The 27,934-nt window shown below is 40.6% G+C and overlaps 1 protein-coding gene across 5 annotated transcripts in view; it reads left to right on the forward strand.

Annotated features, from left to right (window-relative positions):
* The first annotated feature begins 8,641 nt into the window (after positions 1 to 8,641).
* The window catches only part of MPPED2 (metallophosphoesterase domain containing 2), a 161,917-nt gene continuing 142,624 nt past the window's right edge, over positions 8,642 to 27,934 (forward strand). The window contains exons 1-2 of one of the 5 annotated variants that reach the window (XM_033118812.1): positions 8,642 to 8,780; positions 15,025 to 15,273. In XM_033118812.1, coding sequence (XP_032974703.1) covers positions 15,146 to 15,273 — 128 coding nt within the window. In that variant the 5' untranslated portion in view covers positions 8,642 to 8,780; positions 15,025 to 15,145. Of the gene's footprint in view, positions 8,781 to 9,010; positions 9,492 to 10,208; positions 10,350 to 10,845; positions 11,063 to 11,279; positions 11,398 to 15,024; positions 15,274 to 27,934 lie in introns of those variants that run through there. The other 4 variants (XM_033118808.1, XM_033118811.1, XM_033118809.1 and 1 more) reach the window with 4 other exon arrangements.

Consider the following 27,934-nt stretch of genomic DNA (forward strand, 5'->3'; position numbering starts at 1 on the left):
TTCTCCATTATGAATAAAACCGCTACTAAAACCCAAGAAAAATCATGTATGTTCTTCTACAAGCAAAATATCCTAAAACCTTTAATTTGAAATTCCCTGGGGGCCCAACCATTTCAGCCATCTTGCAGAAAATTCTATGTATGTGAAAACACCTGTTAGAACTATTTTTCCAAAGAAATGATTATTAAAGGACATTAGTGAAACACCTTTTTATTGACTAAACACCTTTCGGAGCTATTGCTTCACTCTCTTTTCTTTGTATGTTTATCTTGTTTTATTAGCAACTTGTTGCTGGATTCTGCTGTATTAATTGTTTGCAATAGCAACAGATTTTTGTTATGTTACAGTATAATATTACTTTTAAAATGTTACATTTTTACCTCTGTGCAAGCACAGCATTGCGGAATTAAACAGCATACATAACTCTCAATCTATCATCTGCATTACATTCCCTTTGCATTAGGTGTACCACTGGCACGAAAATCAGAGCCCCAGCTCCAATTTTTCCAGCTGTCTCTGTCGCCCTGTGATCTTTCGGTACAAAATTTTCTAGCCTGTTTGAAAAGACAGGCTTCTACCCCCCCTCTTTGATTGTGCTTAGGCATTTTGCCAGCCTGAGACATGGATTAATATGAACAGAATCACAGACTTTCCTGCATATGTCATTTACGTGTGTTTAGTGGCGTATACCAAGCAAGAAAAAGGCGGACCACAGTTGCCTTTGTGTAGGTTTTAGTCTGGGTAGGTTTTGATTTCACTCAGACTCAAGAACAAAGCAACCTCTGACTTTTCCTCAAACTCAGCCCGTATGGAATGACTTCTAATGACTGCATGAACTGCTAGCCTTCAGATGACTAGAGCGCTTTTTGCTTTTTAAGTTTTCTCCTTCTGTGATGTTTTATGATTATACCTATGGTGCAGTTCTATTTTTGTTTTTCATGATTTCCTGAGTGCTTAAAGTCTAGAGGAAATTTTTTTTTAATCATTTGGCCACCATCAAATGTGCTTTTCAGTTTAGGGATAATGTAGAAAGAGGCTTTAAGCATCATGCCAACACCAAACATGGCATTCCCTGTTGAATGAGCCAATTCCATCCCCTGAGTCTGAATAATTTAGAGGAGACGTGATGTCATTGTCTACTTAGAGATAAATGGAAAGGAGTCTGGGTGTAGACTTTTGGAGTGGTCTTTGTAATAATAGTAATTAAAAAAGAGCATTACCTCATATATTTAAACTTTCTGTATATACCCCATGTGCTTTTCTCATTTTTACCCAGTATTACTCATAAAGGGCTAGTAGTTCTGTTTCATTATTTTTGAAGTACTGTTTGGTGACACTGGTTTAACACTTTCTCACAGTTCACTGCTATAGTTTTCATCAAATTATATTTCTCGTAACACTAGGCACTTTCATCATCAATTTCCATATGCCTCAAAGACATGTAAGGACCACTTTGCCAACAGCAAATGCAGATACCAGATACTAGCTGCTACTGAATACATTTTTCTCGTAGTATAGCATTTTCTAAAATGAAAATCTTAGAATCTACCAGGCCAACCCCTTGACACCCAAACACACTCATATTTGTTTGACTAGATTAGCCTGTGTGTATGGTGAAGGTGGAGGATTACGACAGACTATTTAATTTGGATGTGCAGATCTAATGATAAAATAAATACTGGCCATATACACTTCCATATACTTCATATTCCAGCGGTGGAAAAGTAACAGCCAAAGAACTGCCAAGTTCCAAAAAAAACTCTTAAATTGTCCCTGCTTTAAATTCTACAATTTCCCCATGTTTCTGCCATCACATCTTGAACTTCCTATTGTCAAATGAATGCTACAGATTAGGGGCCGTTATATATTCTCGAGAACTCTGACGTATGCAAATAAGTTATATCAAAAATTGGTGTATCCATTAGTCATCGCTTCTCAACAAACTATCAACTTACTTGTTTTGCTTCTGAATTTAAACAGCATAAATAATCAAAAACTAACTGCAGCTAGCCAAACATAAAATCCTTAATTTGCTTTTTTGAATGCTGCTCATGCCTCAAAAAAAGGGGGGTGGGGGAGAATTAATAAACCGACAATAAACTAAATGCAAATCTTTTGGTCTTTCAAAGATCAATTCATTCATTCCCATAAATATGAATATCAGAATAATTTCCTTAACATGTTTTAGGACTACTGAATTCTTAAGGAAGCATCTTTTAAAGTAATCTCTCTGATTGTACTATGTGTGCAGTATCCAGAAATGGAATATGGACTATTGAGTATTCTGAACTTACAACATGCATAACACTTCCTTTAATGAAAGCTCTTGTCTATAGAGCCACAGAAAACATTTAATGACATGGAAAGATGTTCATAGCATTCTATTCATTTGAAAGAATAGGTTATATAGGTGATAAAGTATAAGGGAGAAAGAAGGGAACTTTTACTTCTTATGTACTTCTGTGTTTAATTTATTTACAATAAGTGTACATTAATTTTGTTTTAAAAAGATTTAGAAGTAGATTACAATAGTGTATAATAATTGCTTGATATGTATCAGACATTATTCTAAGTTCTTTAAAAGGTATTAACTCATTTAATCCTTATAAGGACTCTGTGAAGTAGGTACATACAGTATCTCCTTTTTACAAAGGAGGAAACCAAGGCACAGAGGATTGAAGCAACTTCCTCAAGATCACACAGGTAGTTAGAGGCAGAGATGAAATTCTAGCCCTGCTTTTCTCTCAGCTACTGTACTATATACTTAGCTGCACTCCCAATTTTATTCCACTTTTGTAAAATACATTTGACTGGAAAAATCTATATAACAAAATGTGAACAGTGGATATTTCTGAATGGTGAAATTATGGCTAATTTTAAGTTTTTCTTTGGGCTTTTCTCTAATTTTCACAAAACAATGAATAGAAAAAGGAAAAATTGAAAAGAAAAAAATAAAACTTTTAAATTTCCTTCTACTACTGGTAACTGTGAAACAGGGATTTTGATATAGCACTGTGATTTGTAAGTACCCTCCAGTAAACCTTCCTTTTATTTTAGCATCTAGTAAAAACCATGTGCCCTAAATCTTGGATATTTGACTGTTCTCTTGTGTGTAGATTTTACTTTGTTTATAGATGATCATTACAGGGCATCTTGAAACAGACAAAGAAACTGATGCAACCTTCAAAATGTAGAAATTCCAAGAAAGGGGTAAAGTTAGAAAACGTAATTGCTTTTATAGAAGTCCTAAAATGTTTGTATATATTTCCATTGCATCTTTTCTTAGCAATCTGAGTTACTAAGCAGGGCTATAGTAACTTAACTTGTACCAGTAAGGAAACCAACAACTAGAATATCTTCCTTACAATGGGTTTGAGAAGACCGATTGCGTCCCTATGGAATAATCCTGTTACTTGCAGTTAGTGTCTATGTATTTTCTGAGAACACATCTGTCTCTTTGAAGATTTCACTTAAAAAACCAAATACTGGTAAGAATTCCTTAGAATATTGTTTGGAATATTAAATACAGGTGAACTAGTTCTGATGAGGACAGACATGAAATTGATGTAGCATCTAAAATCTTTAAAAGAAAACAGAAATACATTTACCTACTGGATTTATATTTCAGACCAAATTAGAACAAGTCCATATGTGGGCCAAAAATTGGTGTGGGGCATCAAATGGGGGATAAAGTTTTAGGATCTGTATATTTGAAAAAAAAAATTAGATTAGTCACTTTTTTTTTTTTTTTTGCCAGTGTTGTATTTAATACTGCAGTTCTTCATGACAAGATGGCATCCCAAAAAATGAGTATAGAATAAAATGAATACAGCTTGGAGACATAGGAAGGCTGGCCTGTGAGTGGAATGAGGAGATTAAGAAAGGGAGTCATTAGGTAAGTACGGCTGTCAGCATCTCTGGCTGGGTACTACCCTGCCTTCAGCCAGTACTTCAAGATTCTGGTAATCTTTGTTTTTATTATATGAAATTTATTCAAATCTCGCATCCATTCATCTCTCTCCATGTCTCATCTCCTCCAAACTGCCCTGCTGAAGGCTACCATCACCTCCCAAACTATTGTAGTCATTTGCAATAGTTCCCAAATGGCCTCCCAATGTTCACTCTAGCCCCCTAAAATCCATTCTCCATGCTGGGGGAAGTGACCTATTTAAAACACAAATCTAATCACGTTAGCCTTTTCACTTAAGATCCTTAAATAGCTGCCAATTGCCCTTAGGATGAAGTCAAGCATCTTGAACAGGGCCTTAGCTGTGACCTTCGAACGTCTCTAACCTGGCCCTTCCGTTCCTGGCCTCTGTCTAGAGTTCCCCATCCAGACCCCTTTTACATGCACTATGCACTTTCTCATTCAGCATCCCACCACACTGCTCCTTTCCCCCATGACATCCTTGTATTCTTTCCCTGCATCAGGGAAGTTTTTGCTTGATCTCAGAGGAGAAAAAGTCTCTCTGTTGTGTGTTTTCTTTGCACCACGGGCCCCTCCTTTTCATAAATATAACTTTTATTTCTTTGTGTGATTATTTAAAGTCAGTCTCTCCCAAGGTTCATGAGATTACAAACTTCATAATGTGAAGGACAACTCTGCTTTTTTCATCATTATACCATCAGTATGGTTTAAGTACTCTGCCTGGCACAGAGCAGAGCTTAAAAAAATATTTGTTGAATAATAGAACCATCACATTAAATAATATAGAGAAAATTGGGTTTTAGGTTCTGCTGGTCTCTCAAACTCATTTTATTTATATATTTTTTAGAAAATGTATTCATTCATTTATTTTTGCTGAAAAGGAAAATTACATTATATACTGCTTACTCAAAATATTGATATATCTTATACTAACTTGTCAAATTGAATTATTAAATTTGAAAACTCCCACAACATTTTTTTAAATCAGGTTATTATGGGTTTTCCACACTTCCCATATTTCAAAAGAGATTACTTTGGCTTTTACGACAATGAGCATGTTCTTCCACCATGACAAGTCTATCCCAAGTACCACTAAATTCTATCACTTTTCCAGAGTTGGAACCATGATATGGAGAAAAACTCAGCCTATATTAATTTATAACACAGATCATGCGAGTCTGTTAGGATGGAAAACACACTAACATATGCTTAGCATCTCATTCAGATTTTAAAAATTATTAAAATTATTATTACATAAATAATACTTGTCTGATTTTTTTGATATGTACTAGATATTGGTTAGTAAGTATGGTAAGAAATAGTGAATTTTGCATAATTTTGATATTTTCACTCTGTAGTTTTTAAGTTGCTGGCAAAGCTGGATCAAATTTAGTCTTTCTAAGATGATACCTATATAATTTATTTTATGAAATAAAATTTATCAGTTCTAGTGCTTCCTGAATCTTCTTTAGCCATAAACATTTTTATTTAACCAACAGGAAATTTTAAATACAAAGGGCTAAAAACGTGATTTATATATTTATTTTGAGGACTTCAAAAAAGATCATGTTAATCATACAGTTTTGTTTTTTTTTTTAAGTCTATATCTTGGTACATTTTTCCTGTAAATTTTAAGATATAAATTTTACTCTGGATTTTTTTTTTTTATCATCCTACTGCATTTTAAAAAAAAGGTGACTTTAAATGGATGTGATACATAACAATCTTCAGTTTCTCAATGAGAAAATCAACTTCGGAAACAGTCTTATGTATTTTTTCATATTTCTAAAGGCATTAGCAAACCCTGCTAAATGTGCTATTTGAACTCCATGGAAAGTCTTTAGTCTTACCCTCTGACACTGGCCTCATGACATCACTTCTGTTCCTGTATATCTAGTATGGATTTTCCTTCATTGTGTAGTTGCCTCATTCACTCATGCATTCTCTTACTCACTTCCTCACTTATTGACTCATACAATTGTTTAACAAGTATTTCCAAGTTTCTACTATGTGCATAGCACATAAGAATGAAGGACACAAAGGAATATAGGGTATAGTTCTTAAACTTGAAAGAGGTACAATGAAAACATTTTAAACAAATCAAAAAATTAAAAACTGTAGGAATTTAGAATAAAGGTGCTTGTTGGCTCAGATTATTTCCTAATAGCGTCATAATAATAGTTCCATTAAAAGGCTCTGATTTTTCATAATATATATCTTAGCCTTTTCTGGAAAATGATAAAAATGCAGACAATTTAAAGAAAAACAATAGGTAAAATAGCTGCTGTTTGTTCCTAGCTGTCTCTAAATTAGATTGGGATATATAATTTCATTTCACTGAAATTACTTAGTGAAATGTAATAGTTTCAATGACTTTGTTTTTTTAAGAACCACAAGATTGAATCAAATTTTAAGTTATACACAAAGTATCCCTGAATTACTGAAAAACCTGTTACAGGGAGAATAAAAGCCAAGTCCAAATAAAGTATTAATCTTTCAAAGGACACAACATTCACTTTCCAAGCTTCCACGTAAAGTTCTCTCATGTTCCTCTCTCATTTTCTTCCCAAAACGCATTCTGAAAAGATATTTTTAAAAGATTGCAGCAGGCTATCAGGAATCATATTTGCCAGGTCCTTCTATGAAATCACTGGAGAAAGGGTCCAGATTTACATTCCATTAAAGAAAAAAAAATTTGTAGTATTTACATAGAGGCAATCATAAACTTAACATTTGGTTTTTATCCTTCTTCTGCTTTCCATTATAAGCAATAAAAATTGAATTTAACAACAATAACAAAAAATGGAGCTCACAGGCTCACTTATCTTTAAAAAAATAAAAAGTCCCAGCGTATAACATTTAAAATTTGATATAATGAGGCTCAATGTTTCAAAGCTGATGTCAGGGGACAGACATGGTTCACATCCAATCATTTTAAAACAAGCTTTTAGTGTAGGTAGCTATATTGGTAGAGAATATGATTTAATAAAATGCAATATGTTCAAATCCATGTAATGAGAATTATTTGAAAAGTGAATTCCTTTTGTTTCTGATTTACCATTTAAATTCACTTATATTTCTCCAGCTTCTTTCTTTTGGTAACCTAATGGAAATAGAATTTCAGAACCCTCATACAGCTTGGTCACTGCCACTGTCAGTGTATAATTGATCAGTAGGGACCCTGTAGAGGCTGAGTTACTTCTTCCTTCAGTACAAGTTACAATTTTAAGCTTTTTTGTGCCTCAATTTTTCCCCAGTGAGCAAAATGATATACAAATTTTCGTCAACTTTGTAAAGGATCACTTGCTTGATTTTTTATAGCATTATATATCCTGCAAAATGTGCCACGTTATTATTTACTGTCTGTGCACATAGATTTAGGATCATGTACAAACTAGTATGAATGTATTGATTGACTGCCTGTTACTTTTTAGAACAGAAGTTAGAAAACCACAGAAGTTATTTGACCGGTGCAGAATTTTGTTTGTTTGTTTTTGAAGGGTGGCGGGGAGAGGAGGACTGATTAAATCATCCCAAATCAGTCTAAAAACTCAACCCATTTAGATTAAGAGAAGTATGCTGCTAACTAATTCATAGAAAAAGGGGAACAAAACCAAACATTTCTTCAAAAACATGATTCTAGTCAGTGTTTGCTGCTGGGCTGGAAAACAAAATAAAAAGATATTCCCACCCCATCTTTGGCATTCTTTAATGTCAATGCCACTTGCTGTGATTTGTGCTGGGCAAGGGTAGTCACCGTCCCTTGATCCCAATCCATTTAACAAGTACCGACACTCTGGGCATACTGTACAACAAAATAAATACATTAGCAAAACCATTTCCCCCTTCATTTCAGCCCAGGCATAAGAGATAGGTTACTTAAAATTCAAGTGCCAGGAAAGCCTATTGTAAAAGGGAAATATTTTCAAGTGAATTCCGTTTGATCTTTTTTTTTTTATAGGGGCTCCTACCAGCCTCTCTCCCTTCCTCCTCAGACCCTGGAAACCAATTAGTCTCAGCACGGAGGCCACAGATCAAGTTGAAATGGCTCCTTTTTATTTTTAGGAGATATAATTTCAGCCAGGATGTCTAGTCAGTTGTCACATAGTATACTTAGCACACTTCTCACTCACAAACACATCCATTGGATTTTCCTTTGGAGAATGCCTAGATCTTTGAGTCTGACTCCTGGAAAGGAATTAGATCTGGTTGCCGTCCAAATCCTTCAGTTCTGACAATGGCATAACATCACAGGGCCACCTCATCTTTCACAGGAAGCCTTGCCAACCAAGTTTTCTAAAAGCCTTCTCTTCCTAGTCTTCTGTCCTCTAGCATTTCAGTGTAGTTCCCTTTGCGTATGTCGTTTGCATACAATTCTGAAAACCTTTCCCCCCCCCCATTATCCAAAGTAGCAGAGAAAAGGGAACTAACTTTGATTTCTAAAACGTTTTTGAAGGGCTTATCTTTTGGGGAAATGTGCCCCAAAGACAAAATGAAAACAGTTAGAGTCTGCCTCTCCTCACCTCCCTATCCTAAACCTGCCGTACATAATTCATGGAGGTGAAAGAAATTATCAGCTGGGTTGGCCTTTTCTTTCTCAGGAACAACATTACAGAAAGAAAAGGGTGTGTGTGTGTGTGTGTGTGTGTGTGTGTGTGTGTGTATCTGGTGAGTTGAAAGGCTTAAGAAAAGGGAGCAGAGCTCTCCCCCAGGAAAGCCTAAGCTCAGCAGATGGGAGGGAACCCAGGGTCGCCTTTTTTGGTCTGAGCTGAGTGCCCCAGCCCCTTGCCCTGCTCCAGCCACGAGCTTTGCGCCCTGGAGCTGTGCCAGGACTTCATACAGCGCCTGACAGGTCGGTGGGTTGGGGTAAGGGGGTGGTTGGGGGGGCTGGGTATTCTCTTTTTCAGAAGACGCCCATTTGGAGGGAAAACTCCCTTTATTGTCCTGGGGCTCCGTAGCACCCCCTCCCCGGTCCCCTATCATTTTTACGCTGATCACACTCATGATGATGAACTTGCAGCTCAGCTTCCTGCCGCCTGCTTGACCCGGGAGCACCAGCAGGCTGCCGGCCTCGCCCTCAGTTCCCTCCTCCTCTTGCAACCCAGGGGCCTCGGGGCGCCGGCGGGGGTTCGAGTGGGCCGGGGCTGCAGGAGCAACGCGCCGGGGCGCGGGGTCCTGCTGGGGAGCGCGCAAGGAGCGGCGCTTCGGCCGCCTGGCTTCCTGGAGCTGTGCTCCTTTGACCCCAGTGGCGGTCCCTGTCACTGCACCGCTCACGCTCCCTCCGGCTCGCCGCGCCCTCGCTCCCTCTCCTCGCCCCCTCGCTCGCTCTCTCCACAGATCGAGGTTGCTCTCGTCTTTTCTCCCCCCCGCCTCCTTCTCACGCCGCGCCCCCGGCCCCCCGCCCCAGCCCGCCGCGGGACCTCCGAGGTCGAAGGTTCTGGCCCACCCGCGCCCCTCGCCAGCCCCGCGCGCCCCCGGCGCGCCTCCCGCCGGCTCCGCGATGGATCGCCTGCTTGCCGGGCGCTGAAGGCATCCCCGGGACCCGGAGCGCAGCCCGGGAAAGGTAATCCGCCCCGGGAAAGGAGGCGGAGGGCGGGGGAGGGGGAGGAGGAGGCCGGGCGCCCGGTGCCGAGCGCGAGAGGAAGGGAAAAAAATGCACACACACAAAGCGGAGCCCGGGTGAGAGGTGCCTTGTCACAGGCGCGTGCGGGGGGCTCCCTGGCTGCGGACCGCGGCTGCCCCGATGTCCCTGACATTCGCACGAGCGGGCACTTCCCCAACAATTCGGAACCCGAGGAGGGCTTATTTTCTACCCCCCGAGCGAAAGCTAATTCTTTTTTAGGTGCTATCTCCCTCCCACTCCCCATCTTGCCCTTCTGCTCTTCTCCCCTCCCCCCAGTCCTCGGCCCCCGACCTCTCGGGGTCTCCACATCCCCGCCCCCTCCTCCGCCGGGATTTCTTAGGAGCGGAGGAGAGGGTGTCGGCGAGGGGCAGCGGCAAAAGCCAAGTGGCGGGAATGGGGGTTGGGACGAGGGCACGGCGAGCTGTTTACTAGAAAGTCCCGGGGTTATGTGTTCGAGCCGCCCCGGCCTAGGCCCGGGTGCATTGTGTTGGCCCGAGCCCCAGGCGCCCGCGGCGGCCGGAGAGAGGTGCGGTGGCCGGGAAGGCGCCGCGCAGCTTTGTGCTGGGGCTGCGCTCCACGGCCGCCCCCGGGGCCGCCCGCGCTCGCGCGCGGCTCTCGCGCCGGGCTTTTCTGACCCTGTCCCCGCGCCCAGACCTCGCTCTCTCCTGCGGTCTCGGGTCTTCACGATCGTAGCCTACGGAGCGAGCTAGAGACTCCGGCTGGGCGGCGGGGATACGAGCAGCGAGAAAAAGTAACCCTTGCGGCCGATTTCTTCTGGAGAGAAGCAGGAGTTCTTTGGTATTTACATGTAACAGGGTTATCTTTGTGAAGCCTTTGAATTCCAGGGTTTTGCGGCCTAGGAGGTGAAGGGGGCATTTTCCCCCCTGGAGATTGGGGAGGAGGGTAGAATCTAACAGCAAGAAAAGAAATTAAGGATGCCCTATTGGGGGTAGATTTAGAGCACATTTACCTCCCCTTCAACAAATCCCAAATTAAGTGCAAATGCAGGTCATGAAAAATGTGTACTTGATTTGAGATGCTGCAAACAAACACAAACAGGTCAGGGTGGAAAACACAAACAAAACTTTAAGTGAAAGAAAAGATTTCCAAGGGGGGTGGGATCCGTGGCCTCCACACCCCCTTTCAACCCTCGCTGGCTCCCTCCCTTCCTTTCTCTGCCGTTCCAGGGAAGCAGCCCGGCTGCTCCCGGGCGGAGAGCCGGGAGGCGACCGCGGCGGCTCCGGGCGCGGGCTCCGCTCTGAGGGTTCGGAGATGCCAACGCGCCCGGGAGGCTGACGTCGGGGGCGTGGGGCTACGATGCCTCTGCGAGGATGGCGCGGTGTCAGAGCTATTGGCCGCCGTTGGTCATCAATCAATCCGGGGCTGGGGGAGAGGGAGAGAAAGAAAGACAGGCGCCCAGCGGAGCCCGGGGCCGTGAGCGTCAGCCCCAGCAGTGCCAGCAGCGGCGGCGGCAGCGGCGGCGACGGCAGTGGCAACCGGGGACTGAGCGAGTAAGGCGAGCTGGTGGTGCTCTAGGAAGGAAGGGGGAGCTGTAGCCGGGACCAGACGGCCGTGAGCCGGGAGGGCAGGGCGAGCGCGCGCGCGCGCGCGCTCGTGTGTGTGTGTGTGTGTGTGTGTGTGTGTGTGTGTGTGTGTAGTTGGCGAAGCCCACCCCCCACACCCGATTTAAAACAAACACACCAATCCAAAGTAGAGAATTCCGCGCCCCCCGCCCCACCATATATAGACTCTACGGATAGCCCGAGGCGCGGGAGGAAAGTGCTGCCCTTCCTCTCCGAAAGAATGTGCCAGCCGGGTGTCCGCAGTGCTGGAGACAAGTTCAGGTGTAAGTGCGGCGGGAGGGAGGGCGCTGTATGGACAGAGGCACGTGGAACTTTGTACATCCCTCCAAAATCCCTGGCAGAGAAGCTGCCGGGAAGGCTTGTAAGCATCGCTCCGGGATGCAGGGATGTGTAACTGGAGGTGGACATAAAAGAGTAGGGGCGGGAGCTGACAAATCACTCGATCTGTGCGGCAGAGGGAGGGGAGCGACATTTGGCGAAGTTGGAACCCGCGAGTTCTAAAGTCTGGACAGGCGGTCTGGCGATCTTCTTAGGGCAAGTGAATAAAATGAGCATCCTTGTTTAAACGAGGAAATCACGGGCCCCTTTCTCATAGGCTATGCCGTGCGGTGCTCCGGTAGAGAGGTCATGAGTTGTTGCTTTGAAACTTTTGGTAAATTGGACTTCTGGCGTTTAGGAGGTGGAGACAGTTATTTAATTCCCCGGCTTTTAATCCTTTCATTGCCAACAAACTTTAAAAGGTTTTCCAACTAGATTCCTTGAAAAAAAAAAACATGCAAATTGCACAGCTTAAGGGACAGGAGAAGTGATTGCTGTCTAGGAAATGCAAAATGTGCTCACATGATTTTTTTTTTTAATATAGAAATCAAACTAGCACCAGTATAAATGTTTCGCAGTACCAGTCCCTTTTGGATTTTTCTTTAGGATCTCTGGCATTTAGTACTGGATTCCTTTGTTTTGTGGAGCAAATATGTTGAAGTATACAATGAAAATTTTAAAAAAGAATACTGGTCATTTTAAATATGTAAAAAAGTAATACAAGAGCGATGAAGATGAGATACTCCAAAATCTGATCATTTGGAAATTTTTCCTGCCTAAAAATGTGAAGCAAAGTGATACAGCTTCTTGATAGTTCTAGGCAGTGCATCGTTCTGCTTGTTTCACGCTTTTTTCAAATTTCTCAGGTTAGAGGAGGGGACCATTGTCCTGTCTCTGAGAGTTTACAAAAAAAAAAAAAGGTCTTAACCATGTGTTGGTGTGTTTAATATTCTTAGGATATGTTCATTTTGTGATGTGAGTGGGGGTGAACATAGCATTTTAAAAAATAAGCCGTTTCTTGACTTGCCTGTAAAGGTTCCTGTGCAAGTTATGAAGCTCTCTGCCTCAGTCTGACATTTTCTTCAAAGAACTCCAGATTAAAGAAGATAGACACTGCAGGTGCACTGTTTCGATAAAACATTTGAAAAAAGAACACGGTAAAGATGAATTCAAATGAGGTGCCAGCCACCCATTTAGCCCTTCAGAGTTATAGGGTCCTGTGCTTGCTGATGAAAAGATGCCCTATTTGTTCTGCTGCAGCAAAGGTGCAAAGGTGCAAAGATATTCACTTGATAGAAAAGGCAATCCTGCATTGACTTTAGGATGGAGTGGACCACTTAGGGGTGTGAATTGATCACCTTCTAAGTTCTGCCTCTTCTAGGCTTCCAATGGGAGGGTCTAATGCTAACTCCTGTTAAGTCATTGCTTAGATATGTACATAATAGGTATGTATGCTTTCTTTCTAGTCCGGTTTGCTTAATTAGTGAGTTTTTTTCCAAAAACATTTAAACTGTTTTTGGCACCGGGTGCAGAGATTATTGCTGAGAGGTCACGATGGTCTAGACGTGAATTTTGTTTCCTTCGCTTCTTAATGTTCTGTATATCACACAATAGACATTGATGGCAGGAACATAAGAATTGCCATGTCATTTTTACACCACTCTCTAATTTGTGCAAACACTACGTTCTCGCAGTCTGAAAATGTGTTTTATTCCTCTGTGCTTTGATGGCTAACATTCTTTTTAATGACCCTCATTTCTATAACAGGAAGATATTTTCATTTGTATTTACTTTTCAGCGTGGCGCAATTATGCAGTTTTGTGCTTCAGCAGTGTCTTGGTACTTTGTGTCTCAAAAGAGAATTACAGTACTTAGAACAGGACTGCAATTTGAAGCAGGTGTTGTGTTTTACTGTTATGCAAAATAACAGTAAAATATAATTGTGGGGGAAATTAAGGAAACAGCTGCAAACTTGGTATGAAAACTGCTACATTATGATTTGTAAGCAGTTCTTATAGCTATCTTACATCAGAGGAGCAGGAAAAGATTTTAATTTCGTTAATCCTACTGGCCTGGTTGTCTGTCAACTGGTGCTTAAAGGAAGGACTCAAACCTCCCATGAAGGCAGGAAGAAGAAAGAGAACCCAAAGTGAGACTTTGTTGAAAATGCCAGTGCATCAGGGTTTCCTCTGTTGGCAGTGCCTTTGTACATTAGGAATGCAGGCGAGGTGGGTGTTGTTTAGCTCTCTTCACTAAGATGAAGAAGGCAATGATTTGAGTAGAACGCTGTGGAATTTCTTAGCCCAGCTAGCATATGGAGGACTACACAAGCCCTGGGTTGTAAAATAATAAAATAAATGGCCTATGGCAGGCCATCTGCCTTTTGCTTGATATTTAAGGTGTTTCATGCCAAATTTAAATCTAATCTTGTTATTCTAAATATTTTTATTTGAGATAGCAGCTAAGACTCCAGAGCTTAATGGTGTACATGGTAAATGTATTTTGCTGTGGAGCTTAAAGTAAGAGGGTGGGTTACCCCAGGGTTACCCAAGGACTGTGCCCTCCGCTGCTGCTTCTCTACCGCACTGATCAATTACAACAGCCTTCGTGCAAGGGTGTGCTTTCCTCAGTCTGTGCACACTTGCTATAAAAATAAACATCTTCATTTCTGAACTCAGTGCAGCAAATCATCTACTGACATTTAGAAAAAGATTCAAAACTAATGGGAACTTTAAAAAGTGTGAAACCAACTACTGAGAATTAGGTAGCAGCAAGCAAGAACGAAGATGTAGACGTAATGGCTGCCCTCCTTTACTGCTCACTCCCAGCTCAAAGAGAGATGGTAATGAATGCATCGAAAGTGGTGGTCCAAGCCTGGATGTGTTTGACTTTCCCCTGAGTGATGGTAGTCTTTAAAGAAATTGTACGACATTGAGCAAGAGGGATGTGCGTCACCATAACGTTCTTGGCCGCAGTGGAACGCATATGTATTCCAGGCACTGAGTACCTATGTATTTTGGGAACTGCTTGTGAATGAAAAAATTATGTGCAACATGTGCATGTGTGATGTGTGTAGTATAAGTACACACATGTATTGTTATCAGCAGAGCATTTTAAATTTACATTTGTCATTGTGTTATATGGCTGTGTTAAACATTGAGATTTCAAATTATTATAGGACACCAACTTTGTACAGACCAAATATTCCAATTAGCCGGGAAGGTTTGGAAGAGTCTCCACTTTGAGCACAAACCATTTATAGTTAGACACCATGGCAACTGTGGATATGGCCCTTCTGTAATTCATGTTAAGTGCCATAATTATAATTAAAGAGGAAATCTTAGTTTGAATGCCACTGAAATGATTTGCGAGCAGCCAGCAGTGTCATCTGCAATGTAATGTCCACTCTGAAGCACTTGCAGGGTAGAGAGTTGGAAAAGGTTGTATCCATGAGGCAACAACACAGATCAAGATTTTTTTGTGAACCAATTTTATGTCCATGTGTCACATTTGATGTCTCTTAGAACACCCTATTTTTCTTTGTTCTCATTTTATAATTTTTTTTTTTCCAGAAACGCCTAGCAGTATTGATGAGTAGATCCTTTGGTTCAGAGGTTGGCTGAAACGCACCATGCCTGCTTCCATCCTTTGCTCCGGAAAGTTGTGAATTGCTCATGCCTATAAGGAGAAAGGATGGCACATGGGATTCCTTCTCAAGGCAAAGTTACCATCACGGTGGATGAGTACAGTTCTAATCCCACCCAGGCATTCACGCACTACAACATCAACCAGAGCAGATTCCAGCCGCCACATGTACATATGTAAGTATCACTCATGAACTTAAAACAAAACAAACAGCAACAGAAAAAAATCTAGCAATCAAGAAACTAAAAACAAAACAAAAAAAGTCACTAATGACTTCTGTCAGGGAGAATAAAAAGTATATGATTCGCAAAACAGATGTGTATCTGTGGTTCCAAATACAGCTCGGAGGAATCTCCTACATCTGTGTAACACTTCGAAGTTTCAGAGTCCTTTCACCCACAATTTAACATTAGGTCTCCAGAGCCTCTGAAGGGTGGCAGTAGGCTGTCCACATTTTATGAATAAACAACAGAGAGGTTAAGGCATTTGCCGAATGCCACACAGTGAATTTTGGCAGAGTCTCCTGGCCCCTAGCTCAATTTGCTTTCCATTTTATTGCTTGCCTCCATGATGAAATATTTCTTGAAAATTTCTGTAGTTTTTTCCTCCTTCACCTCACCCCACTACCCCTTTACATTCAACTGGGAAATAGGCCTAATTGGGACTAATTGTTCAACCACTGCTCAATCCATTGTCTTGCCTGTTGCTAGTGGAACGTGTGCTGCATGCTGCACGACTCAAACAATATGGGGAACAAAGGCTTGAGGCACAGTGGAACACTTGGTTCCAGCAATTGTACTTTTCTCTCACTCCCTAATACTATTGAAGGCATGTTGCGGTTTAAGCTGTTTAACGAACAAAGTGTGGGAGAAATGAAGAGGCGAGGATTTTGCAGCACCTGGATGCACACCAGCTTTTTTCTGTTCCTCTGCTACATACAGGATGTGCTGGGCTTTCAGAAGACAGGGCAAAAGGTCACCATCCCCCTTGTTTATTCAAGGCCTGGTGCCCATTCTCTGTTAGATCTTCCAGTGTCTAACATGAGTCTTTCATAGTAGGACTGAACCTCTTTGAAAACTATTGTATAGTCAAGAGAGAAAAGGAGGTTAAGACTCTGTTGACTGTTTTTGCCAGTCCTAGCAAAATTGAACTCAGGGCATATTTTAGTCACTAGCTCTTTTTTTTAAGTAATTGTTTCCTTTGGGCATTAAAAAAAAAAAAAAAAAAAAAATATTAGGACTTTGTCCCCCAAACCTCCCCCGCCCCTCAAATGTAGAAACTGTAATAAAACAAAAAGATCTTCTCTTGACTGCCTAGGAGTAAATGTAAAAACGAGGATGCTACTTTGCAAGTATATTCAAAGAGCCACTCAATTACCTATAACGGGATTTCTGGGGGTAAAAAAAAAGAAAGAAAAAGAGAAAGACATCCTTTCAAATGGTTAGTGCTAAACTATTTCTAAGAATTGTATACGTTCTTTAATTCAGGATATATTCATGATTATGAAAGATTGCTAACATGATTTTAAGGAAAGGTTTTTAAGGTGAATAAGAGTTTTCTTTGTTAAAATGGTTTTTCTCAACAGTAAGTATGTATTCATTTCAAATATTTCTTTTATTCTTCTGCTTCTAATAATTTTTTTCCTTCAAATACGTTACAGAATTTGTGAAAATGGACTTAGGATACCTTTAGCTCTGTTTTGCTGGGGTGACGTTTTGTATTAAAGAATCGCAAAGAACTTTGTGAATTCTGTTTCCTTTCAGGCAAAGGAAAGTATGTTTTGCCCCAGATTCCTTGGAAAGTGACTGATAGGGAACCTCAGCTTAGTCCTCAGTTGTTAGTGGCCATAAGATTCCACTTGTGAAATATGATGCACAGAGATATTTTTAAAATCAGGTAACCTTAGAACTGACGTGCTTAGTTCTAGCCATGAAAAGTTTGAAGGATCAAATCATACCTTTTTTGAAACAAAGCTTTGAGAAACGGGTTTTGCACTGGCAACCTCGACAGCTGTGTAGTGCTTTTACCAGGCATCCCTCCTGCCTTGGAGTAGAGGATGCTTCCATGCTCTGGGTCCAGCTTGTCTTTCCCCCTTGGCTACCCACTGAGGACTTCCTACCTGAACCCGTGGCTCCAGCTACACAAGTTGGCTCACAGTCACCTGAGCACATCTTGCGTCTTTCCGTTTTGATGCAATGTTTTCACTGTTTCTCAGAGCGGAGACACATTTATGCTCTGCTCATCAGAAGCCTCAGAGCCAGTTCAGGCTCCTCTACATCTGTGAAACCCCTCTTCTATCTCTCCCAATCCAAACTGACTGTGCCCCCCGCCCCCCTCCCAATGTGATGATCCTAGTCACTTGGGGGCATACCATACCACCTCCATTATTATTTCTCTCTATATACAGGTATATACCTCCCTCTCTCTCTCATCATGTGTTTCTTAAAGGCAGCGATTGAGCCGGGTAACAGGTGCTCAGAATACTGATTGATCGACTGATTGATCCATCCATTGATTTGATTATGCATTGAGATGAGAAGTTGTGTTTGAGATTTGGAGATTTTCACTCCAAACGTGGCATTTTTCTGAGCTGTTTTTAACATTACGTGTGTTTGCATGAAGGTGCCGCTGTATGGTCAAGATGCTGGCTCACCTTTTCCTTGTCTTTACTTTTCTGTGCTTGATGCCCTGGCACAGTGGCTGGTCCATACTAGGCATTCAAGTTTCTTGGTGAATTGTGATCGTGTTAAACTTTTGTTATATTAAAAAAAAAAAAAAAAAGTTGCCCTTAGTCTAAACAGAAACTTAAATTGGTTGCAAAATATCCATAAAATATTTAGTCTAAAATTTCTTAGTTTTTCTGAAATTTTCAACGTGTCATGCAGAGCTTTGCTCCTGTCCCTGAGGATAGTCTGTCTTTTCCACTTGAATAGTTGCTCATTTGTTTTGCATGGAATTCTTAAAACATTTGTTTTCCTTTTTCACTTAAACTGAGGTCAGTGAAGACCTGGCACAGATCATCTGGATTGGAGTTAAAAATCCTACTCCCTCAAGTGATCCGTTGTTTTCTTTCATACAACCTAGTTGGGGGTTTTGTCACCTTAATTAAGGAATAGCTCCCTTTCCATTTAATTCAGTTAGTCTCACTTCAGGTTTGTGACTCACCTTGGGCCATTTACTTCCCTTCTGCAGGTCTCAGTTTACTCATCTGTAAACATTTACACCAAATGATAGTGAAGGATCTTTTAGCTCTAACATACTAAGAGTAAGATTGCAACTAAGACAATATTAATTTGTAAGGTGTCGATGTGGGGGAACACAGATACATAACACCTGATTTCCATCTTCATGAAGCTTATCACTGATATCATAGCCGTGCAACTGGCTGTAAGAGGTTTACTGCTTTCTCTCGGTTTGGTTTTACCTGTGAATTCTGATGAGGCTACCACTGAGCTTTCTAAGAACCACAGGTTTGTATCTCTGCCTGTGATATTGGAAAGGTTTTTTTTTTTTTTTTTGAATAAAGCAATCCTGTATGACCTTGGGAAAGAAAATTAAAGCATAGCTGGAGTTGGCAGGGCAGAATTTAACCTAGAATTTGTGTGCCCCCCTTGCCCAGACTCTCGAACACACTAATAGATGGGATGATTGAAAAGCAACAATTAACAGGGCCTCATTTTTCTACAACCCTTTCATTTCTCCCGAGAAGGCTGGTGAGAAAATTATTTACTATATTCATTTAATGATGGTGGGAGGAGGTGTCGAAGGAGCCAATGTAGGTTTGAAAACACCGTAAAGATTTTGTATGTTTTTAATTATCTGAAGCTAATAAAATATTATACAACCTTTTTAGTAGGGCATCCAACAATCTCAGTCTTTGCACGGAAAGTCCCACGTTCTGGGAGAGACCCCTTAGTCTTACACTAACCAGGATGGCTGGTCACCCTACTGAGGTCAATCCCTCACCTTTTTCTCTAAGGATTGGTTGTTAGGAAGCACAAACCAAGTTTTATTTTCAGTTTTAGTTACTTTGCTTGTCTATCTCTTCAATTGTCAACACTCTTGGACTCTTACCTAGCTCTGGTTCTTTTACACTTGTTTTTGGGAGACAGTGTAGCATGGTGGTCGACATCTCCAATGGAATCGGACTGTTGGATTTAAAACCTGGTTGCACCCCTGCCTTATTTGTGTAATCAACCATTGAGAAATGTATTAACTTCTCTGTGTTGTCTTCTTTCCATTTATAAAATGTGGGCGATAAACGTAGTACCTACCTCAAAAGGTTGTTGTGAAGGTTGTCGTTGAGTTCTTAGAGAAGTACTGAGTATGTGACCTATACCCAATAAATGTTAGATGTTTTCATTAAATGGTGGTTTTATTGATTCTGCGTTTTTTATTCTGAGCTGTCTCAATTCGTTTTGAAAATCAGTGGAGTATAAATAAATGAATAGATAAGAAAAATCACTCACTGGTACGTTTTGTCCAGCAAACTTTTCTGGATGGAATTTTTAGCTGTCAGCGTTGGCATGCATCTTGACTTTGTAGGGTCTGTCAAGACAATTTAGGAGTGTCTCACCTGCCTCCAGTTACTCCATGGGATTGACAGTCAGGGGAGGGGGGGATTCCCATGAGCTGAATGTTGCCTGGTGGTTCTCTGGGGTATCACAATGACCTTTCTCCACTTGGGCTGGTCTCAAGACATTGTACCTCCACCCGTGTCTTAGGCTCCCCATCTGGCTGTGCTTAAAACAGAAGCATCAAGAGTTACCATAATTAACCAGGGTTGAGTGCAAAGGGCACAGCTTGGGCTGGGGAATGAGGACAATATTCACGTGGTAGCTGAGAATGTGGTCTGAAATGAGATATCTCTATACAAATGCTGATCCTACCCTTTACTGGCCTGGGTGGCGATCGACAAATTACTGAACCTCAGTCTTCCCATCTATAAATGGGTTTAATGACCCTTTAAAATGGTTGTGAGCATTAAATGAGGTGATGTATATGACAGTGCCTGAAAGATAGCACTTGATAGATGTTGGGATAATATTTATGGTCTTGTCAATTTGCTGGTGAGCATGAGTTAAATGTTAACATCTTCCTTTATGAACTGGTTGGTGGTATAAAACCTGACAAGTCCCAGTTTGTGTTTTTGTTGCTTTGTTGCATTGCATCTGTCAATGTTTGCTTGGGCATTGTTAATCAAAAATGACCTGAAGTGTTTAGGGTATCTGGGTGATCATGCCAAATTCTTATAGGATTTTGTCTGATCAGAAGTTTCATTTCTATGTGGTAGGAAGTAAATGTTTGTTTCAGGGCTGTATTAGCTATCCTTAGGTGCAAAAACAAAGTTACAGAAGAGTGTTAAATAATGGTGCTGTTTGGTTGAAAAAAAATATAAAAGTATGTAGAAAGATAAATATCAACCTTACTGGTGATTATTTCGGGAATAAATTGGGAAATGATTTTGGGGGAGGGAGTGTTGGGTAAAAACCTTTACATTTTTATTTTATATACTTTACATTTATGTAATACTTTTATATTTTGTTTTATATGCTTTATATTTATGTAATACTTTCACGATAAAAACACTTTTTAAAAAAATGATAAAAATATAATTTGTCTACAAGTCCTTCTGCTTTGTATGCAAGATTTGCAGAAAAGGCTCACTCTGCTGCAAATCTACTTTCTTTCGGCCTGGTGACACCTTCTATTTTATATTATAATCAAGGAATACACCAAAGGCTGTTCATTGGTTCAATATAATTCAACTTGCTCATGTGCCGGGAGAGGAGAGCAGTGCCAAGGATGCTGCCTACTTCTTAGTCCTATATCTGAAGGGGAAGTTTTTGTTTTGTTTTGTTTTTTAAAGATTTTATTGGGGAATATTGGGGAACAGTGTGTTTCTCCAGGGTGCATCAGCTCCAAGTCGTTGTCCTGCAATCTAGTTGTGGAGGGAGCAGCTCAGCTCCAAGTCCAGACACTGTTTTCAATCTTTAGTTGCAGGGGGTGCAGCCCACCATCCCATGTGGGAATTGAACCGGCAACCTTGTTGTTGAGAGCTCGTGCTCTGAACAAATGAGCCATCCTGCCGCCCCTTCAGAAGCTCAGTGGCAGCTCATTGTCTTCAGTCTGGTTCTGGAGGGCGCAGCTCACTGGCCCTTGTGGGAATCGAACCAGCAACCCTGCTCCTCAGAGCTCGTACTCTAACCAACTGAGCCGTCTGGCTGCCCCCTGAAGGGGAAGTTTTTAAGAAGTGTCTTCAAATTCATTTTTGAAAGCCCGCAGATTATACAGTATCAGTAAATAAATGGGTTGCTGTAGGACACCATCTGACGATGTTTCAGGGAACTTGTATTCTAGTCCTGGCTTGGTCACTAATTAGATCCATGATCCTTAGCAAGTTGGGCCTCTCTGAATTTCAAGTTTCTCACCACCTATTGGTCTTGATGCTCTTTAGCTTCATTCCTTCTCACTGGCAGTTTCAGATTTCTATTTCTTATCTTTTCTTTTGTCTATTTGAAATTAAGAACACAAATCCCTCATCGTTAGTGATATTCTGTAGGAAAGAATGTTATAGGGAGACATCATGGGGATATAGTGGAGGGAAAATGACCCCTAAGTCTCACACAGAGGAATGTGTGATATTCCTTCAATATTCATTCAATATCAATGAATGAATGAATGTCTGTGGCTCTGTAAAATTGCACTTTACTAACAAGGTAGAAATTCATCCTTTGCTGCAGAACTGGCTGCATTAGCTGTTTGAAGAAAGAAAAAAACAGAATCTCTAAACATTTTTCTCTTGGTAAGTCGCTTTCTCATTCTCATTACAAATTTATCACTGGCCTGCACATTAGCATGGCCATAATTTTTGTTAATGTTTTCAATCTGAAATTCGTCATGGAGATGCTGAATGGCCCTTTTAGTTTGCACTCATATATAAACACAGGGTATTTTTTCTTTTCCTCTCTCATTTCTGTTTTAAAATAAGTTTTTTTTCCCTATACATTCCCTGAGGGTACTGATCTTGTGGTCCATGACAGTTCGACTTCATTTTAGACCTGACTTTTTTCCTATTCTGTAGATTTCTTTGTTTGCATTCAAGCATTAAAAAGGCAACCTAAAATCAGCTATTTTTTTTTTTTTTTGTCCATATGGATTTGTTCTTAGAATCCTAATTGTACGTTGCATAACTGGGTAGTATTTTTTTGTTTCTTGGTTGGTTACTTAACTCTCTGGGAGGGTAAAGAATATTGACAAATAAAGCGGATCCTCTGTAGTATGGTATTCCTGGAATTCTGAAATACTTACATTTACAGATATAAAGATTCATAGGGAAAGTGTGGCCACAGTCAATGGATATACATATCCTGAAACCGGGAAACCATCAGATCACCTCTCCTTGTGAATTAAATCTATCTCCTGCTCTAAATACAGTTGTCGTTTTCTTTTTTCTTCTTTTTTTAAAAAACTTCTTTCCTGGAAATGTTTTGATAAAAATATACAAAATGGCAAGGCAAGCTAAACAGGAAGTAATGTAATGGAGAGTCTGTATTTGAGAAGTATTTAATTTTAATTCTGAAAGTTTAGAGCTTATAAAGATGTAAAATATAAAACAAAAGCTAGTGCCACTGAATCTACGACGTCTTATATAACAAACTCTAGGTAGTTTTGAACTGTTTTCAAAAAGGAGAAAAAGCTCAGTCTCAGAGTATCTACCCATCAGTTTCTTTTTATTCCTTTGCAGTATTTCCTTCCTTAGTTCTTGTCTTCCCATGGCTTTTTCCTTTTTAGATTTTCGTAGCATACTGAAAACTAGATTTTTCAGTAGCTGTCCTAGCATGATCAGGCTACTATTTCAATATCAGTATGAACAAAACTACCATGCTTTTGCAGACCACCATGTTAGTCTGTTAGTCTGCCTTTTTTTTTTTTTTTTTTTTTTTTTAATGTAAAAAGTACACTTGGAGGCTTTGTCTATGTAGAAACACTAACTCTGCAAAGAGGAAACTCTGTTGGATTTATTGGCCCTTGCAGTATTTGGGTCTGCATATTTTTGTTCTATTTTGCTTTGAAGATTTTTTTTTCTAATTTCTGCCTCTGTAGAAGGGTAAAATATATGCAAATAAGAAAATGCAGTTTTTGCAGGCTTTTCATTTTTTTCTTCTTTACCGTAAATCAAGAATATAAGCTCCTCTAGTTGGTTTAAATTTTTGTGCAGTTTTATATTAAATACTAAAACCCTTGACACTAGTTGAAAAAAAAAGTAAAAGAGAAACTAACACCATTTAATAAAGGAAACAGATACATTTTTAGTACTTGAAATTATTAAGCTTTAAAATTCCAAGTGAGAATTAAAACACTCTTGAAGTTCCTCTGTTGGTCGTGACTTCCTCAAAAGATTGCAAGACCCTACACCATAACATGGACTTGAGTCCAACGCATTTATTTGTGCAGTCTCTGAAACCTTCCAGCTCAAAGATTTGATAATGCTTGGATTGGAAAAATATCTTTTCCCATCTTGTGGTGGGCTATTTTGGCATTTATGCTGATTGGCTAAGAAAAGTGGCTCTCTTGTACTTTTTGGTTTTAGGTATTTGGGCCACAGACCAAGTTTCAAACCGTTTATATATTGTACACTTAGTTTAAAATGTGTTTTGCACGAAGACTTATAACTGAAATCAAGAAAAAAATTAAATCTCCCACCAGCTAAGCAATCTCAGCATGTTTCTCTAATTTCCTGAAAGATTATCCTTTTGCTATAACATAGACATTTTACCAGCTCTATTTTGGTCCTGAGTTTTGGAAAGTTTTTCTCTCCTTTGTTTCATTTTGCTTTGCCTTAAGACTTCAAAGATAACCTCAGAACATATCAGACTGTGTTAGACACTCTTTTAAATCACAAATATACTCATTGCTTGATTCTACCGTATATTTAATGTATTCCATTAAAAAAAAAAACAACCGAAACTTTACATTCTAGTCCTGCTTGGGTAGGCAGGGCATATAATGAGGAGATGCGTGTTTTATAGAGAAAAAGAGGAAAGATGGGGGTATGTGTGAGAGAGAAAAAGGGAGGGGGAGAGAGAGGGGAAGGGAAAGGGAGAGGGAAGTCCTCTCCCTTTCAGATATATTTGTTAGATCATAATTCTCTTTCTTACAATTATGATGTCCGTGGCCTTGGGCTTGACTTTAACACCAGGAGCGTGTCAACATCCCTAAACATCAATCAACAGGGAGACAAGACAAATTGCACCTTAACTTTCTGGGGTATGCCAATTTTAGATACCAACGAATCCAGCATTGGAAAGGATCGGAATAGCAATTTTTCATACATTGACCTGTTTTGATCTCTGAGAAGGAATAATTTGCTAGACCTTTTTAGGTAATTCAAAACTTTAGGTTTGTGTTTCAATATTTAAAAAAACCCATTTGACAAATAGTGAACTATGAACTGGCTTCTGAGAAATATAAGAATATCTGAAATTGCAATTTCCCAAGGTTCGCCATCTGTTAGTATCTAGGAGACTTACCATATGTTGTGCTCAGATTCTGACTTTTACAGGTTAACTTGTTTTCACTTTGTTCTTAACCCTCACATTTTGGACACAGCTGGTAGCACTGAAACCTATTTTGACTTAAACTTAGAGGAAAGAAGAATAGGGAGGGGCAAATCTTTGGGAGGAACCAATGGAGTAGGAAGGAGGTGTTAACTCCTAAAGGATATTAATTCCTGATTCTTCCATAATGTAGTTCAAAGACGAATCTAATGTTTTCCCTATGTGAAATGTAAAGGCTTGTGTGTCCTGTTCCGTGCAGTGGGGTAAGCCCCGTCCCACCGCTTTGCCCACTGACACTCTGGAGAATTCAGAAGGGAAATAATAACCCCGTGGGAGGTTGTTTGCTCCACGCTGTGCCCCTTGGTGGCTGATGGCTCGTCTGTTTTGCATCTCTCCATCTCGACCCCTCCACAACATTAATGGCAGCCGGCACGCTCCACTGTTTATCTTGGAATTTGATACCATCATCTTGGCAACCAAACTGGGACCTTTACTACTCAGATTGTTTGTCATTTGTTGTTAATTATCTGTTACCATAAATTCTGCACTTTGAGAAAAAAGGGAATGTTTTGAAATATTTCCTCCAGCATGTAAGTGGAGCTTCATTTGCTGTGGACAAAAGAGTGGGGAAAAAAATCAGCCCTTTTGGGAATCGGTTTCAGGGAAATCAAATGCCCTGGTTTTTCAGACAGGCTCCGTTAGATCCCGCTAATGCAGGCAGAATTTGCACTGGAAATTGTGTTTCAGTATTTGCAAGGAAGAACCTTTGCAATTCAGCAGTGGTCTGTATTTATGAGCGGTAACCCCTTTTGAGGAAAAAAAATAATCTAACTTCACAAACCGGGGTTTGCAATCTCATTGTGCCATGATTGTGTTTTGTGTGTGCGAGAGCCAGCCTTTTCCCCTACAGTGGTTCCTCCCTTTCAAAGGTTATTAAGACAAAGCCATCCAGAGTGAAAAGTAGCTTCTGCTTACCTGCCTTTACGAGGTGTTTATTTTGTCAAGTGTAGAATTAAAATGAGCTTTCTGGCCATTAGTAGATTTTAATCATGCCCCCACACTCTGCAGGGAAGGTGGTATCACCTTATAAACAAACAGCGCTGTTTTGCGAGGTGCTGTACCATGAGCTACGAGAGCTCGCTGCTGCACTTAATATCTTCATAAAGCCGTAAACAGAAGATCATGAGCGAGAGGAAGGATGAATGCATGTATTTTGGAAGGGAGACTTTCAGGAGTGGAGTGGTTGTTGCTAAGCAGAAATGTAAGCACATTTAAAAATATAAAAAAAGAAATCATTTGAAAAGTACCCCCCCAAGAGTATATCCAGAATCCAGTCTGTCTCTCAACCGCCGTGTACGTCCCTTGCATGTGTTCATTTATATTCTCTGTGAATGTCTCATCTTTACTGTGGAGATCATAACAATATGTGCTTCAGTAGGTACTAGTGAAGGTTATATTAAATGATGCTTGGTGCTTAGGAAAGTACTGAACACACTATCTCAATGCTCAGTGCATGGTAGCTATGATTATTATAGTAATTAATAATAATCGCCAGTAAGTCGGTATGTCTGTTTTATTCTTGTTGAGAAGTTTTTGTTTTCGTTCTTTTCCCCCTGGCTTTTAAAGTTTTTAGGGTTGTGCTATCTCCGCAGCGATTCCCACATTAGGAGGGAAGGATTGAGTCTGTGTTAACCTATGGATAGCCAGGCCACAGTCTTAATAAACAATATCTTAGCTGCCTGCCTGCTGCCTGGGACAGGGGAACTCTCAGAGATGTATGTGCCTTTTATTGGAGTTGTGGAATTTGCTTGGGTCTGCTGCCTTTGGTTTCCACAGAACCAGAAAATGTCCTTCCCAGGCCCATAATAGTATTGTCCCTGAAAGGAAGCACCGTTTCTATATAGTCGACTTCCATTATTCTTTTATTTTCTCTCTCAGTGTTTTTCAAAGGAAGTACAGTAGGGGTGTGTGCACTATTTTAGAACACAGATTACCATCAAACTTTTGGATTAAGAATCGAGTATTAAATTGGTGCCTCAGATTTAGTAACAGTTTGAGTATGAGAATAAGAGACTGGGGGGAGGAGAATGGAGGTTGGAAAAAAAAGCACCCTTAGACTGCTCTGGAGGAGGCTGGGAAAAGGATTTAACACTTTGGATTTCTTAGAAGCCATTAAAACTCGGATGGGATCAGATTACCTGACTGCACATCTGAAACATGAAACTCTTGCCCTAAACCATGCAATTGAGTTAAGCTCCAAATTCAAGGCCTCCCCCTAAGGCTGGCCTCTGGGTAAGCCTCATTGTGGATTGCAAAATGATTTCCTTTGAGAGGAGCAAGACTACAGTGAGGTTTTTATGGCCAATTGAGCCTGTACATTGGTGCCAGCCAGACATTTGGCAGCAGTTAGTGCCAACTTTGGTGATCTGTCCACCGATTTTTCCCAAGGTCTCCCATCCCATCTGGATTCAGTGCTGACATTGAAGGGAAGATACCTTGTAATTCCAACTAAGCACACCCCCTGAAGTTTGTACTTTTTAAATTTTTTCCAAGTGGAGAGGTATTGAGAGGTGCAGGGAGAGCAGCAGGCTGGTCCACTCACTGCCCTCTTCCCTCAATACCATTTCTTCCCTCTACCTTTGTCACTTCTTTAGGGGTACCCCTACCCCTCTTTCTGGATCAGGTGAACCCTTTGTATATACTCAGAGGACCTACAAGGAATGCTTTCCCGAGGTCACAGTTATCATGAATGTATTTTCTAATTGTTTGTGAAATCACTGTCTCCACTAGGCTCTCAGCTCTGTGAAGGCAGCAACGCTTATCTTTTCATTTTCCTTTTTTGCCTGCCTCTGTCTACAGCACCTATCACAGTGCTAAGTACTTTCTGTACACGTTCTGAATACCTGCTGAATGAATGAGTGAAAGTTGAGTTTGCAAGGGTTCAGTACTCTCTTACTGTGTGCTTCCCCAAGAAGCTTGCGTTCCCTTGTAATCATTCTTTCATTTGGAGAGTGTGTATTTAGACGTGATGGTACACTTGGCTTTAAAAAGGGTAACTTATATAAGTCTCCCGTGTTTTTTTCAGGATGGAGTTGGATGAAACTCAGAGTGAGTATTTCTGATACTCCTACACTAATGCTATCATCTATCCTGCCATCAGTTAACTTTTACAATGACAGTAGTAAACTCTCCTATCTAACATCAGAAAAACATCCAAGTTTCACTTTCAACTGGACCCTAAAGATTTGGGTTTCCAATGTTGTTCTCTAACTTTAAA

This window comes from Rhinolophus ferrumequinum, chromosome 11, assembly GCF_004115265.2.
Source record: "Rhinolophus ferrumequinum isolate MPI-CBG mRhiFer1 chromosome 11, mRhiFer1_v1.p, whole genome shotgun sequence".
Classification (NCBI taxonomy): Eukaryota; Metazoa; Chordata; class Mammalia; order Chiroptera; family Rhinolophidae; genus Rhinolophus; species Rhinolophus ferrumequinum.